General features: G+C 42.7%; 1 protein-coding gene across 8 annotated transcripts in view; it reads left to right on the forward strand.

Annotated features, from left to right (window-relative positions):
* Positions 1-15435, forward strand: part of tjp1a (tight junction protein 1a) — a 90276-nt gene that overhangs the window by 68824 nt on the left and 6017 nt on the right. For 3 of the 8 annotated variants that reach the window (XM_087794527.1, XM_087794531.1, XM_087794530.1), the window contains exons 4-26: positions 229-353; positions 458-560; positions 668-995; positions 1113-1219; positions 1367-1535; positions 1680-1815; positions 4409-4548; positions 4613-4718; positions 4860-5010; positions 6013-6121; positions 6201-6420; positions 7159-7343; positions 7551-7646; positions 8335-8361; positions 9718-9800; positions 10016-10226; positions 11064-11164; positions 11231-11581; positions 12349-12600; positions 13489-14298; positions 14370-14452; positions 15066-15242; positions 15303-15403. In XM_087794527.1, coding sequence (XP_087650653.1) covers positions 229-353; positions 458-560; positions 668-995; positions 1113-1219; positions 1367-1535; positions 1680-1815; positions 4409-4548; positions 4613-4718; positions 4860-5010; positions 6013-6121; positions 6201-6420; positions 7159-7343; positions 7551-7646; positions 8335-8361; positions 9718-9800; positions 10016-10226; positions 11064-11164; positions 11231-11581; positions 12349-12600; positions 13489-14298; positions 14370-14452; positions 15066-15242; positions 15303-15403 — 4171 coding nt within the window. The remainder of the gene's footprint in view (positions 1-228; positions 354-457; positions 561-667; positions 996-1112; positions 1220-1366; positions 1536-1679; positions 1816-4408; positions 4549-4612; positions 4719-4859; positions 5011-6012; positions 6122-6200; positions 6421-7158; positions 7344-7550; positions 7647-8334; positions 8362-9717; positions 9801-10015; positions 10227-11063; positions 11165-11230; positions 11582-12348; positions 12601-13488; positions 14299-14369; positions 14453-15065; positions 15243-15302; positions 15404-15435) is intronic. The other 5 variants (XM_087794528.1, XM_087794534.1, XM_087794535.1 and 2 more) reach the window with 3 other exon arrangements.

The raw sequence follows: 15435 nt of genomic DNA on the forward strand, positions 1-15435 counted from the left end.
TCGTCATGAGTCGTCGCATGACTACTTCTCACACTGATCAATTCTTAATGCCAGAGTCAAAGTGCTTTGTGTTCTCGATTAATCTTTATTTTTATTTTTATCAGAGACCACAGCTACACACCCAATTCATGTTCTTTTCTAATTCTCAAGAAATGTTTCTATATTTACCCTTTTTTTTAATGTATTTTCATTTAAATATTTTCATTCTGTGTGTGTGTGTGTGTGTAGGCCCCTGGGTTTGGTTTTGGCATTGCCATCTCTGGTGGGCGAGACAACCCTCATTTTCAGAGCGGAGAGACGTCAATTGTGATATCGGATGTTTTAAAAGGAGGTCCTGCTGAAGGACTACTGCAGTAAGTCACTGGAAACACACCTTCTCCTTTATCTATTACCTATAAGTAAATTATAGATCCTACATAGTCGGGTACTTAATGTGATTTATGCGCTTCTTTTCCAGAGAGAATGATCGTGTAGTCATGGTCAATGCGGTGTCCATGGACAATGTAGAGCACGCTTATGCAGTGCAGCAGCTCCGCAAGAGTGGCAAGAATGCAAAGATTGTAAGTAGGCCACTTCTTTTTCTCCTGTATTTTCGTGAAATACCTGGAGGTTGTAGTTACTGACAACGATGATGTCAAAAAATAAACAATCTTTTTCTTTCGTGAAGACTATTCGCAGGAAAAGGAAAGTGCAGATCCCCGTTTCCAGACCAGGGGACAGAGAAACGATGTCGGAGCACGAGGAGGAGGACAGTGACGAGGAGGATGGTTACGACCATCACAGCGGTCACGCTGGCCAAAGTGCCTATGGAGGAGCGGCCGCAGGCACCAGCACCGGTCGGCGTCACGAACGCGACCGGAGCAGCAGTAGCAGGCGGGATCACAGTGCCTCGCGGGAGAGGAGCATCTCACCCCGCTCTGATCGCCGGTCACAAACCTCTTCTGCTCCTGCCAGGCCCGCCAAGGTCACTCTGGTCAAGTCCCGGAAAAATGAAGGTATGAGACATCTTGTCCCTGAACGACGGCGCCCTTGTCTGCTCGGTTTGTGATTCAAAATACAAAACACCATAATACCACATTTAATGTTCGTTTTGTTTCATTTTTAACCTCAAGTAGAATACGGACTGCGGTTGGCCAGCCACATCTTTGTGAAGGACATCTCTCCTGAAAGCCTTGCAGCCCGAGATGGAAACATTCAGGAGGGAGATGTTGTGTTGAAGGCAAGTAAAATAAGAGTTTCTAATTATAATAATGGTTGATAGAAAGACACATTTGATTTGAAGCATATTTGAGCAACTGTAGAACCTTGTGTTGTTGCCCGATCGTCTCTTCTTCCCCGGTGCTCATCCATCACTGTCTGCCAACAGATCAATGGCACGGTTACAGAGAACCTGTCACTGATAGATGCTAAGAAACTGATCGAGAGGTCAAAAGGCAAGTTGAAGATGGTTGTACAGAGAGATGACCGAGCCACCTTACTCAACATTCCAGATATGGACGACAGCATCCCATCAGGAAACAACTCCGACCGAGACGGTAAGAATTACAAGTAGCTAACTTGTTTTCCGTAACCAGATAAGATGTAGTGATCAATCGCTCCAGGCCGTTTGAACAGGAACAGCTTGAATGTAATTCATGTATTGATTTAATGCTAATTTGTATCTCATTGAAATTTCCCAGACATTTCAGAAATACATTCGCTCACATCCGATCATTCCAATCCATCTCATGGGCGTGGCAGTCGATCACGCTCGCCTGACAAGACTGAGCACTCGGATCATCTCCGTCACTCGCCTCGGCAGATCAGTAATGGCAGGTAAGCGATGCGCTCTCATCTGCACCTTATTGTACCAGTAAATCTGGAGTCTGGTATCCCACACAGCCGTATATTTCCAGCAGCACTTGATAAATCATCTTCACTCCCTGACATTATCTGCTGAGTAAGTACCCCTCCCTGTAATGTGTAAGTCAGTAGTTAAGGACAGGGCATGCATAAACCATCAGGGTCCCTCTGGAACCATTGATGTGGTCAAATAATGACTCCGCTGGATGAGAACCGAGCAAGGCAGGAGATATTGATCCGACCACAGGGTCTACAAGGGCTTAAAGTTGTATCAAAAAATCAGCAGCAGCTTTCCTTGTACATTTCTGTTTTCTTTTTACTCTGTCTTTGTTGGGAGTTGTTACAAGAAACAACATGTACAGTATATACTACACTTTTCTTAGGCTCAGCATGTTCGCAGTAAAAACATCTAAACTCTGGGCATAGATTTGATTTCTGCAAAAGATAGAACGTCCTTTCTAAGAACTTTTGAACTATTGTATTCAATGTTACAAATAGGAATGGGCCAGATCTGATTTTGATACTCATTTAATTGTTGTCTTTCTCTGTAAATACTGTAAACGATGTAAATATATTATAGATGTTTTCGATCGCTTCCTTGTATAGCAACAAAAACATGTGAAGATAAGTGCTTTTTCCATTAGTATGAGTGAGATTGAAACCCTGTATGGACTGTTTTCAAGTATGTAACACAAATGTCTAGAGAGAGAAATGTTCTCCTCGTGAATCACTCTTCAGATATGTATTAGGATGTCCATGAAAATAAGTGTGTGGGTTCTGTACACTCCCTGAAAAGGATACATCTTGTATAGAGGAAGTAAGATTTAGCTATAAAAGGGAGTGGTTTTAACATCACCCTTATACTGCTGGCTAAAAAGGAATGTGACATACTTCCCACACTGCTTTGGCCTAGCCCAGATGGTTTGCTTTACCTGATTGGCTGTTGGGGTTGGAGGCATTCAATACCCCGGACAAGATGCTTTAACTGGGCATCATGAATAGACCACATCGTTAAAAACGACCCTCATCACAAGTAAAGCGGAAGCATGCAGTGCACATAGATCCCAGGCTGCTGGAATTTTACTTAAAATCTTGATATCATGGTGCACCTTGCAGTTGAGTCATGCACGTAAGTAAAGATTTGGATTTAAATTTAACTTAAAATTCCATTGTTTATTTGGATTAGATAAGTATGTTGTTAAAATATTAGTGTTTTATTATTGCTTGACATTTTTCAGTATTGTAGTAACTGTATTTTAAGTAACTAGTTTAAGAACATGTAACAATATCTAAAATGACAACACTATGAGGAAAATAAACCTGATAATGAAGATTGTGGTTCCTTTGATTTGCTGTTAATGTATCTCCATTTACTGTTTTTGTACGAGAAGTTGTCCAAGCCTGCACCTTTTATTCTGGAAGCTTTTGAATACAGTTCAAGTAGTGTGCCAGCAGGCAGTCATGTGACTAGACTGGAATTCAACCATTGTTTTTAGCAGCAGAGCCCTTTCTGCTCTGCTAGACATAGTATTCTTACTCACACACTCGGAGGTTTGTTTATTTAACCGAGGTTGAACAGGAACTCGGACTTAACGGAATTGTTATTTGAGAGCTTATGCCGAAAGTGTTTCTCTGCGTGTGCATTATTCAGAAAGAGACTGTGCAATGGAATGCATGTTTATTTTCTGTATTGCAGCAGGTGAAAGGGAATATGAAAATTGATTTGTTAGGCACAACATGGACTGTATGAATGGAAACACAAAACATTTACAGCTGCTGTAGAGGCCTATAGTGAAGGGGAGGGCAATTATATTTCCTCAGGGGCCAAATCATATACTGTGACTGTTGTAAGGGGCAGCCAGGCCAATAGAAGGAAGAAAAAATTAATTGATATCATTATGCAATGATATTTTAGGCTGCATTCAAAAAATAGGCTGCATAAAAAATACATAAAATACATGTTTCTAAACATTTCTTTAATTCGCTTTACTTTAAATTATTTTGAGGAAAAATACATTTTCACAAAAAGTACAAATAATAAAGAAGGAAACAATGAGGGGAAACGGGCTTAAAAATAATGTTATGATGTTGATGTTAAAATGAATGATACAGATAAATACTTGTACTTATCATACTTTGAAGTCGGGCATGTGGCTTCTGGGCTGCACCACACAGGTTGCTATAGTGGATGCTTAGGTATCGAATGATTAGCAGTGAAGTTAATGTAGCTTGTTGTATGTACAGAAATGGAGTATATTCATCCCTTGAGTTGATTAATGTTGCTTAGCAGCCATTTGTGAAATCTTGTGATGGAAGAAAAACACTTGTGTGCAGCCTAGAAACCACTCAAACATCAACCTCAGCCTGTTTTTCTCCGTTGCACAACCAAAGTATATCACCAGAATAAAATGTTGTGTTCCTGTCATGGCTTCGATTTTGTTCATCACAAGATTGAGCTCTAAACACAATATCTCAGTTTAGTAATCCCAATTGTACATTCTTCTTACTTTCTTTAGTTATATGACTGACATTTTGAAGTCTTTTAAAACACCCTTTTTATTTTTAGCCACAGGTCTCGAGATGATGAGCGCACGTCTAAACCAGGGGCCATGTCTACGCCGGTCAAGAGCTCCGACGACGGCGTCTTGTCTCAGTCCAGCGATCAAACCAGCTCCAGAGATGACAAACTGTTACCCCCACTGCCTGGTACACAATTAAAGATTTGTCTATGGCACAGCATCTGTACTAACAACTATGCTTTTGTTTCTAGAACCAAAGCCAGTTTATGCACAGCCAGGACAGCCTGACGTCGACCTCCCCGTCAGCCCCTCAGATGCACCTGTGCCCAGCGCCGCTCATGACGACAGCATCCTCCGGTAAATGTCCACTCTGTCCATTTTGTGCAAAGATGCATGTAGTTACATCACAGCCCTTGTTTCTTTTGTGATTTAACTTGTGCTGCTCCAAGTCTCGTCCGCCGTTTTAACTCGTTTGTCACCATCTGTCCGCTCCCGCAGGCCGAGTATGAAGCTGGTCAAGTTCAAGAAGGGAGAAAGTGTCGGTCTGCGGTTGGCGGGAGGAAACGACGTGGGGATTTTTGTGGCGGGGGTTTTGGAGGACAGCCCTGCAGCGAAGGAGGGACTGGAGGAAGGAGACCAGATTCTCAGGGTACTTGACAGCGGAATGATGTTTACATGCACTTGGCCACCCTGCTTTGATCAAAGATGTTCCCCTAGTTTGTGCTAAGAAGCATAAATAAACACACTTCTGTTTGTGTAAGTGTTGACCGAAGGTGGTGTAATGTGGACGCACAACACCAGCCTTTCACAACAGTCGGTAGAGCAAGTGTGAATCACGGCCACAATAGATTTACAGCTGTGTGTTCTGATACAATGCATCCGTTGGTCTGTGAGTCATTCCTGTGCTGTGCCTTGTGTCCCAACTCCCTTGTTTCCAATGTGAAGACACAATGGATGCAGTTCTTGCCCTCTGACCTCACAGTAACAGCTCCCTCTCTGTTCTGTGGAACTCCAGAGGAACATTGTTCTTTGTATGACTAAAGCTTGACGTCATTCTTAAGCATGTGTTTATGAGACACACTTTGGAAAACAAATCAAATTTATTTTCCCATTAAAAGTATTTCAAGAATCAGTAATAACTTGATTTCCTCCCACTTGCTACAGCCTTCGTACATTTGCTGTTTGTGTGCTTCTCCCACTGAGCAAACACACATGGTGAAACTTCCAGGATATTGTTTTCCATCTTCAGATCCCTTTCCCTTTAGTCACGGTGTGTTAGTGGAGATAAAGACGTCAAACCTCCTGTTCCACAGAAGGGTGGGGGGGGTCTTGCTGGGCCACAATGATTCAGCCCATGTGTTCCCCCCACCCCCCCACCGCCTCCTTAGCAGAGTCAATAAACAGCAGTTATTGTGTTTGAGAGACAGCAGGAGACTAGTGGGAGGCAGTGCAAGGGGGAGTGACCGCACTTGCTTCTGTTAGTCAGACGTTTAATTGAACACATTGCATGTATTTCATTTAATTGTTGTTGCTTTTGTACATCAAACTAGATCGATACTACTACATGGATAACTTTATTATTGAGGCTAAAGTTGAAAGAATGAAGTTAAAAAAAATAGTTAATCCTTATCTTTCCTCTCTGGTCATGCAGGTGAACAATGTGGACTTTGCAAATATTATTCGGGAAGAGGCTGTGTTGTTTCTTTTGGATCTTCCAAAAGGGGATGAGGTCACGATCCTAGCTCAGAGAAAGAAGGATGGTAAGAGTTTCCATTGCCCGGTTCTGCATGAAAAAAAAATAAACATCTTAACAAAAACTTTTTACACTTTTCTCACCAGTGTATCGGAGGATAGTGGAGTCGGACGTCGGCGATTCGTTCTACATCCGCACTCATTTCGAATATGAAAAAGAGTCACCGTACGGACTGAGCTTCAACAAGGGCGAGGTTTTCCGCGTGGTAGACACGCTGTACAACGGAAAGTTGGGCTCCTGGCTCGCTATTCGCATTGGCAAGAACCACCAGGAAGTGGAGAGAGGCATTATCCCAAACAAGAACAGGTAACAGCCTGCGATCACACCCTCATCACTTGTCCATCTGGTTCTCTAACCTGTGAAGCGTTACTATGACACAGAGCGTGCGTTTATTTGTTTGGTATACATTTAATTTGGTAAGTCTAATATAAATGTGAATATATTTATAGTTTAAATGTATTATTTTGAGGGACAAGAAGAATAAATATCCGAGAAAAAAGGGTCAAGATAAAATAAACTGCTTGTTAAAAGTAGTTATTTGAAATCAGTGTTTCAGTTGTGGAGGGAAAAGGACAGTTAACTTGTTAAATTTATAATCCATTTACCATTGTCCCATCTGTTACACTAGTAAGATTGATAGCGTCATGATAAGCCCGCTAATGTCATGTCTACAGTGTCGGCAACAGCAGCTCAAGCTGCAGAAAAAGCTGGCATGTTTGTTCACAGCTAACACTGCCAAGCCTGTTAATGTCAGCTCCGAGAATTAGGTGTCAAAACAAAACATTGCAGTAGTGACCGATGATCCTCATCACAACTACATGAACAATAGCACAACGCTCTTGTTGTACTCACTGTAAAGAACAGAATAAACTACTAACACTATTTTTCGCTTTAACTATTTTCTGAAGAACAGAATTATGATATAAATTATAAAGTTATGTGTCCTTTTTGTTACAATTTCAGCCTAATTATATTTGAAATCTCCAATGGGAGAACAAGCAGTGAGCTTTATTCTTGCTGCATAACCTTCCTTTCCTTGCTCAGAGCTGAGCAGCTGTCAAGCGTGCAGTACACCCTGCCCAAGACCCCGGGTGGAGACAGAGCAGATTTCTGGCGATTCCGTGGCTTGAGGAGCTCCAAACGTAACTTGCGGAAAAGCAGGGAGGACCTTTCGGCGCAGCCTGTTCAGACCAAGTTCCCTGCGTACGAGAGAGTGGTGCTGAGAGAAGGTGAGTTAGCATGCTTTAGCTTTTGATGTGTCTACATTTATGATGTTTTTTTATAGAATAGGCAAGGTTGTAGAATTTTTTACGCCCTTTCTATATTAGCAGAAAGATCATAATCATGGTAACCCACCACAGATTCTAAATGTGTATTTAGATTTAAGAGATATGCTCAAATAAAAAAATAAAGAGTAACTTTGTTGTTTTCAACAGCTGGATTCCTGCGACCTGTGGTCATGTTTGGGCCGATAGCAGATGTGGCGAGAGAGAAACTGGCCAGGGAGGAACCAGACATTTTTGAGCTTGCCAGTAAGTAATGGGAGTGTATTCTCTGCCTCATAGTCCTCGTATGTGTTATCATGGACACCACATTTCAATCTTCATTGTCATGATTGCAGCTCATTCTCTCAATTTGAACTCGGTGTCCAAATTATATAATTCTGTGTGCTGCTGATATAGCAGCACAGATAGGCACTGAATACTCAGTCAAGTGGGGGGTCTTGTAGCTAATGTTTTGATGAAGGAATTCCTCTGATCATTGAGTAGGAGCTTGTCAAGTAAATATATTGCAAACAGCAGGATGTCAAATATCCTGCTGCTTCACATGTATGTCTTTTTAAAACTCCCGTCCGACTACACGTTATCAGTCAAATGAATCTGCTCAGGAAGACATTCGTTTTACAACCACTACAACACATTCCGTTTACCTTATGTAATCTAATTTCTAGGTTAGTCAGGTATTATTTTACTTCCTCCGTTTACTTCTCGCTTCCTCTTCACTCTCTGTTTATCTTTGAGGCACTTCTTCTCTGTCGGCAGAGCTTGGGAGCTTCATTTGCATCCACAGAGGCCTCATCCATGTTTTCAGGCAAATGGAGAGAGTTGTTAAAGTGCACATTTTTTTCACATAAAGGAGCAGTCGTACACTTTCACTTTCAGTCTTTGATGCTCTTTTGAATGACTCAATGATGTTTGTGTAACTCTATTTTCTTTTCAGAAACACAGAAACAACAAGGAGGGGAAAGTATGTTATTTAGTCCATCAATCCTAATGTATTTTTAGTGTTTTCTATAATTTACTTACTATTTATTTCCTAGTAAGCCAGTGTTTGCATAGTCAATGAATGTGTAAAGCAGATAGAAATTAATGTTTAATTTGCTGAAATGGGGGCTAAACACTTTCTTATTCATAATAAATCATTAGATGATCCCCTTAGAGAAAGAGTTTAATTTAGCCGTGTGGATATCTCGACATGTATATGTGGGATATTGGAAATGTATTGATATCTAAACTGGCTTGTTTTTTTTAATTTATATTTACAATCTTGAGATTTAAATTGTAACACAAACCGTCATCCTTTGTATCAGGACGCCATGGGTTTAATTTAATATACTAACTCGTTTTTCTGACTAACATTCATGTAAAATGCTTAAATGGAGCTACAGTAGCAACATTGTTGATATGGGGGAAGAAACACTTCCATATTGTCATAATCACGGTGCTTTTTTGGTGGTTGGCACACATAGATAGATAGATGGAACATTATTGATTCCTCTGGAGGTCTCCTTCAGGAAATTGTTTTCATAATGTTCATAATGACGTTGTTGTTACGATTGTCATAGTAAAAAAGATGTTGAACGTGTTTTTCCAGTCAAATCCTTGTGTTGAATAATATTATCTTCATTGGCACTGTTCATAATTAAGTATCAACAAACTTTCCAAAATGTTACTCGTATTGCAAATTGCGTTTGGCTCTATGTGTTGCTTTAAATCATTCGGAGCTTCATGAACAGTGGCAGATGATCTTAGACGTCAGTGTTGTGTTGTTTATGTGGACGGATCCATTGCTGTACATCCTAGTGAGATGGCTGCCCAGTACTGTCCCCCCGTGTTTCTCTGCAGGAAGCCATCGCTTTTTCTTGACGTGAATCATAAACCCCTCGACACATCCTTGCTTAAATCCCTGAGGCTTACAATGACACTGTACTTTCATTAATCCCAAATGACCCTCCTGTTCTTGTATTTCATCTCCATGTTCCTCCTAAAGCACATTTCTGCCGCTGTAATTCACACTGCTATATGCACTTGCACGCTTACATCGATGGCTAGCCGCCGTCAAATTATTCCACCACGCACAGTACGGAGCTAATGCATGTGTTGGCTGGTGTCCTTATTTTGCCACACGACGTGTTCATCAGCACACACTTGTCCTCTCCTGTACAGAGATGAAACAAAACCTATTTTTAACTATTCTTCTTATGGGAGGCGACAACTGCATGATGGAAGGATGCTTAACTGGGGCACAACATGTGTTTGTTTGCTCTTTACGTTTTCACGCTGACTTGATGGTTGATGTGTCTCCTGTTCTTCTCACTCACAGAGAGCGAACCACGAGATGCCGGAACGGACCAGAAAAGCTCAGGCATCATTCGTCTGCACACGATCAAACAGATCATTGACCGGGTGAGGAGAGAACTACAGTAGATGCATGAGAATTGTTTTAAGCTCACTGCTGCCCTCTGGTGTGTGGTTTTGCTAGTACGACCAAACGACCATAATAACAATACTTGTCAATAGTTTTAATATTAAACAATATTATAAAATAATATTATAATAATTATAATCAATATACACATATTTCCTCTTTACATTTCTGACAGTCTTCTATTCATATTTAGGACAAACACGCTGTCCTGGACATCACTCCGAATGCAGTGGACCGTCTTAACTATGCCCAGTGGTATCCAATTGTGGTTTTCCTCAACCCAGACACGAAGCAAGGTGTCAAGACCATGAGGACACGACTCTGCCCCGAATCCAGAAAAAGTGCAAGGAAGCTCCATGACCGAGCTCTGAAGTTGAGAAAGAACAACCACCACCTCTTCACAAGTGAGTAACAAGGGGACGCACAGGTGTACCTTTTTCAGATTTGATTTTTTTTGGTCATTTATTCAGAGCCCCTCCAGCTTATTTTACTGGTAAACGTTTTACATAATACATATTGCTCCTATAATATTGAGATGGTGACTAAGGGTGTGTATGATGCGTATCAGAATACAGGGGCACCACTAGGTATATTGTGAGGCTGTAGAAACAAGGATATATTTGTTGTATTGTCGAGTACTTGACTCTTGCATTGCAGAATTTACAGACCACATGAGTCTTGACAAATGTGTAACTGCTTTAAATTGTTTTGAAACCAAAATGTGTCCAAGCACTCTGGGATCTTGTGGGAGTTTTTTCTATAGCAGTGCCATCTAAAAGTCAAAAGTTAATATGCAAGAATGCAATTAACAAGCATGAATATTATTGGTAAATGTCATTTTTTTTAAATCTAATTATGTTATCTTACACACAACTTTTGGAAATGCATAAAACCATATCATAAAATTAGATTTGAAAGCCAAAAGATAATTAATTCACTGCCATTTAATACAACATATGTGTTTGGTCTCAACTCAAACTCTGACAAGAGTCAGTTGTTCTTCTCAATTAAAAAGCTAATAGTTAAAACGTATAACTTGAAACAATTATTACTTAATTTCTCGGATAATTTTGTCAGGAATTGGTTAAAGTAGTGAGTAGAAGATAGAGTTGATGCTCATCACTCAGTAACCCTCATCAGTAACAAGCGTTCCTGTAAGAGTAAGAGGCTTCTGGGGAGAAGTTGATGACGTAGACTTGACTTTTAATTTTCCTGACTTCTTTTATACTTTTTGTTTCTAGCAACCATAAATCTAAACAACATGAATGACGGCTGGTTCGGAGCATTGAAGGAGACAATCCAGCAGCAGCAGAACCAACTGGTGTGGGTTTCTGAGGGCAAGGTAATAACTGATCATGTTTCTGTTTATGTCGCAGTTGTTTATTTTATTTCTCATTTTCCCTCACAGGCTGACGGAGCCACAGAGGACGACCTGGACATCCATGATGACCGTCTGTCCTACCTGTCGGCCCCGGGCAGCGAGTACTCCATGTACAGCACAGACAGCCGCCACACCTCGGACTATGAAGACACGGACACGGAGGGAGGCGCCTACACGGACCAGGAGCTGGATGAAACCCTGAACGATGACGTGGGGCCCCCCACCGAGCCCGCCATCACCCGCTCCTCTGAGCCCGTGCGTGAGGACCCGCCCGTCATCCAGGAGCCCCCTGGCTATGCCGTCTACCCACACACATTGCAGCCGGACCCACTCAACCGCATCGACCCAGCTGGGTTCAAGGCTCCCGCACCTCAGCAGGTAGCGTTTCTGAGAGCTGTACGTCTCCCCTGTTGTCTGGAGGACGTGGTTTGTGTTAGAAGGGTTTTCTGGAGGCGCTATTGAAACCCCCGCTCATTTGATTTATATATATTTATCAGTATTTAAAGATTATTAAATAATATCTGTGAGAAAGTTACACCAGCTAATATTTATGACAGCACTATATAAAAATACTTCTATATACCTCAGCACCATATAGCCGACATTTGAACTAACATGTTAACTGTGATGTTTTTGAGTGTGTTTTGTTATTGTTTTCAAAGGACAAGAACTTTCTTTGTTCCTCTTGTCATCTGTATTCCATGATGGCCGACTCACTGGGAAAAGGAATTTATTTTCTATTTATCTATGTGCACTCCCGACCTCTGAACGAGACTGTGACACACCAAAAAGTATTATTTGCATGCAACAAATGCCAGTGTTAATAATAATCCCTTGTTCTCATGAACTGTAACCAAACCAAATTTGGCTATTGGTACCGCCAAATCTATTACCCTCATGACGTGTAATTGTACTGCGTTGCTATATGCTAGAATTAAAGTCCAAGTAGTATACTCGAACATGGAACACTTGTCCTAATTCAACCACCTTTTGATCGCACCAATTTGGCCACTTATGTTTGGACGCTCAGGAATGTTGAAGGCACTCGTGGGCATCTGGTCGCTATAGAGGCTGTGAAGCTAGCTCTAGGTCTGCGGCGTCAAGTGTTAGCACGTGTTATTAAACATCTCTGAACCACTTCACAGAAAGCAGAGGCCGCTGTCGTCCCTAGCGTCCCCAAGCAGCCCGAGCCGCTGGCTGAAACAGTAACCCCTGTCGTGGACGCTACTGTAAAAAGTGTAGAGGGTCAGAGCCCTGCCGAGGCTCCTGCAGCCGGCCACAGCAGACCAAGCCCCATCCCTGAGCCCGGCTCACTTAGGAGGCCCACCCCTGAGCTAGCCACTCAGACCATCCCTCCAGAACCTCTGCAGTCTGGACTGGCCAGTGCAGAAACAAAGGTATCCATTTGACTGTCTCTCGATGCGCCGGTACCAGGCCCAGCTCCGCTGGATCTGACCTGACCGACCTCCTGTGCTGCTGCTGCCTGCAAACCTCCGTGTCTACGCTGCAAAGCTTTTTGTCTCTCTTTTCCATGCATGTCGTTGCCGCCAGTGCTGCTCAGAAGAACATGTGTGTCGCTGTGCGAGTTGTGCATGTGTCCGACTATGTCCCTGTGGACGAAAAAAAAAAAAACGGGTTCGAAGTCGCCGAATTGCTGACGGAGCAGTGGAGTTCCCACTGTTGCGTTCGCTCTTTGCATGGCCACAACATGTTTGGCTTCTGTTAAAACGACTCGATTTGTACCGTACATAGAAGCTTGCTTTTTTTCTTGACATTTTTATTGTAAAAGTAACCATTCATTTTCCTTCTAAATTCTTTGAACATTTGGTGAGCAGAAAATGAATGGTTGCTTAAATGGCAGGATTGATGTGTCAGTTAAATGGTTTTTTTGGATGACATTTCTGTTTCTTTTGTTCTCAACAAGGCAGTGGTGTCCTGATTTTTTTTTAATTCTCCATGCAGTAAAAAGAAACGCATTTAAGGATTTAAAGATAAATAGTTTGGTGTTTGTTCTTCTGTCACCATCATCAAATCCACTGTGTTGTTGGGAACAATCAAGCATTAAGTTTTGTGAACTTTCTAGTTGTTGTGCCAAAAAATATCATTTCAAACTATAACTCTAACAAGTAACGCAGCCCTCTCAGTTCTTCTATTTCAGGTCTTGCCTCTATCTTCTCTCTACTGCACTCACTTTACGAGATGAATAAATGTTTACAACATTCATATTAGCAGAATGTTGCTAATCGTCTCGTGTTGCTAACCTTCTCCTTGGTTCTGTCCCACAGATGTTCCAGAAGGATCCGTACGCTGCAGACAGCACAAGACACGGGAATGGCATGAAGCCGGTGTCCTACAACCCACAGCCGGGATATCACGCTGACCCGCAGCCCTACAGAGATTATGACCATCCACCTAGTAGGTATGATGTCAGCAGCAGTGGAGTCAGCAGCGGCGGCGGCGGTTACACGGAACCAAAGTACCGTAACTTTGATTCTCACACATCCTACGAGAACAGTGTGCCTCAGTACGACCAGCAGCAGCAGTGGAACCCCTACAGCCCGTCACACTCCACTGCCAACTCCCAGAGCTTCGATCACCGTTTGCCATACAGTGACGGCCCAGACTCGCAGTACACGCCGCCGCTCCGCTACGACGAGCCGCCCCCTCAGCAAGGCTTCGACGGCCGCCCTCGCTACGGGAAGCCCACTGCCACGGGCCTGGTCCGGCACGAGGATCCTCCGCTTCCTTCAGGGCAAGACCTGCATTACAATCAGGACTTGAGCCCCTACAGCGCAATATCCCGCTCCCCGGAGCCGAACGCTCACCGGCCCGCCTACAACCAGGGCCCGGCACAGCTGCAGAAAGGATTCAAACAGCACCAGTATGACCCTGCATCTGTGAACTCGCAACCCAGCCCCATGTCATCGCCCAAACCCGACTCCTCCTCCCCTTCCCCTGCCGAGCTCCCGAAGACATCCGAGGATGACCCCGCCATGCGGCACCAGTCGGTCCTGACGAGGGTCAAGATGTTTGAGAACAAGCGGTCCGTGTCCGTGGACCGAGTGAGGGACGCCTCTGATCCAGCTCTTAACAAGGTAAACCATGTGACTTGACACTCGTGACTGATTTTCAGACGCCATGTTGACAATTTGCATCTTTTGTTCAGGCAAATGATTTACCCTTGAAACCTGGAGGAGTAATCCCAAAAGCTAATTCTCTGAGCAACCTGGATCAAGACAAGACTTACAGGTAAACTTTTTAAAATGACTTTGGCGTGTCTCTTTGAGCTCTGTGTTCAGTCACCTCCATGCGTCCCACCAACGTGTCAAACTCTGGCCCATTAAGTCATTTTATGTGATTAAATTAAATCGGATTATTTTAATTTATTGTGTTGACCTTTGAAGATGCCAGTGCAGAGGCTTTTAGTAGGCGTTAAACTGACGTTGAAGGAAAGGAGCACACGGATCATTAGGTTTAAACCTCAAAGATGAACAATATAGCAGTCAGACTTGCACGTCATTGACATATTTTTTGGTTTGCTACTCAAATTGCTCAGAGATTTTTGGCCCCTTTCATGATTGACACCAGGTGTGTCAATGAACACTTATAAAGCGACAAACCTGTAGCAATAAACAAATAAATACAATTTGGATAACTCTAGTAGTAGAAGAGGAAAAGTTAAAGAGGAAATGCAGGCCACACTGCTCAATGCTGCTGTTGTCCGATATATAATAGCTCATTGCTATCGTTGATGTTGCAAATGCCTGAATAGAGAGAAGAAAAATTAGGTTAAAAGTATGTGTTTTAATTATCTTTTTCTAGTGTAGTTGTATATTTATTGGGTTTTGTTTTGTCACTTCAGAGCACCAGAGCCTCAGAAGCCTCACTCCCAGATGGCAGATGATATTGTGCGCTCCAACCACTACGACCCAGACGAGGATGAGGACTACTACAGAAAGCAGCTTTCATATTTCGACAGGCTACAAACGGGACCAGTAAAACCCCAATCCCAAGCACAACCATCCCTCAGCTACAACAGGTAACTCTCATCTCAATGACTAGATTTAAAGTGTTTCCTGACTGTTGATGTTTTCTCCAGGACGGAATCGACCGACAAACTCATGCCAGTAGATAAGAAATATGAACCAGTGCCGCAGGTGACTCCAGCGTTGCCTCCTGCCACACTGCCCAAACCTGAAGGTACAAGTGGAAAGAATCTTTTTCTGACTTTG

The sequence above is a fragment of the Callionymus lyra genome, chromosome 6, assembly GCF_982586985.1.
Source record: "Callionymus lyra chromosome 6, fCalLyr1.hap1.1, whole genome shotgun sequence".
Classification (NCBI taxonomy): Eukaryota; Metazoa; Chordata; class Actinopteri; order Syngnathiformes; family Callionymidae; genus Callionymus; species Callionymus lyra.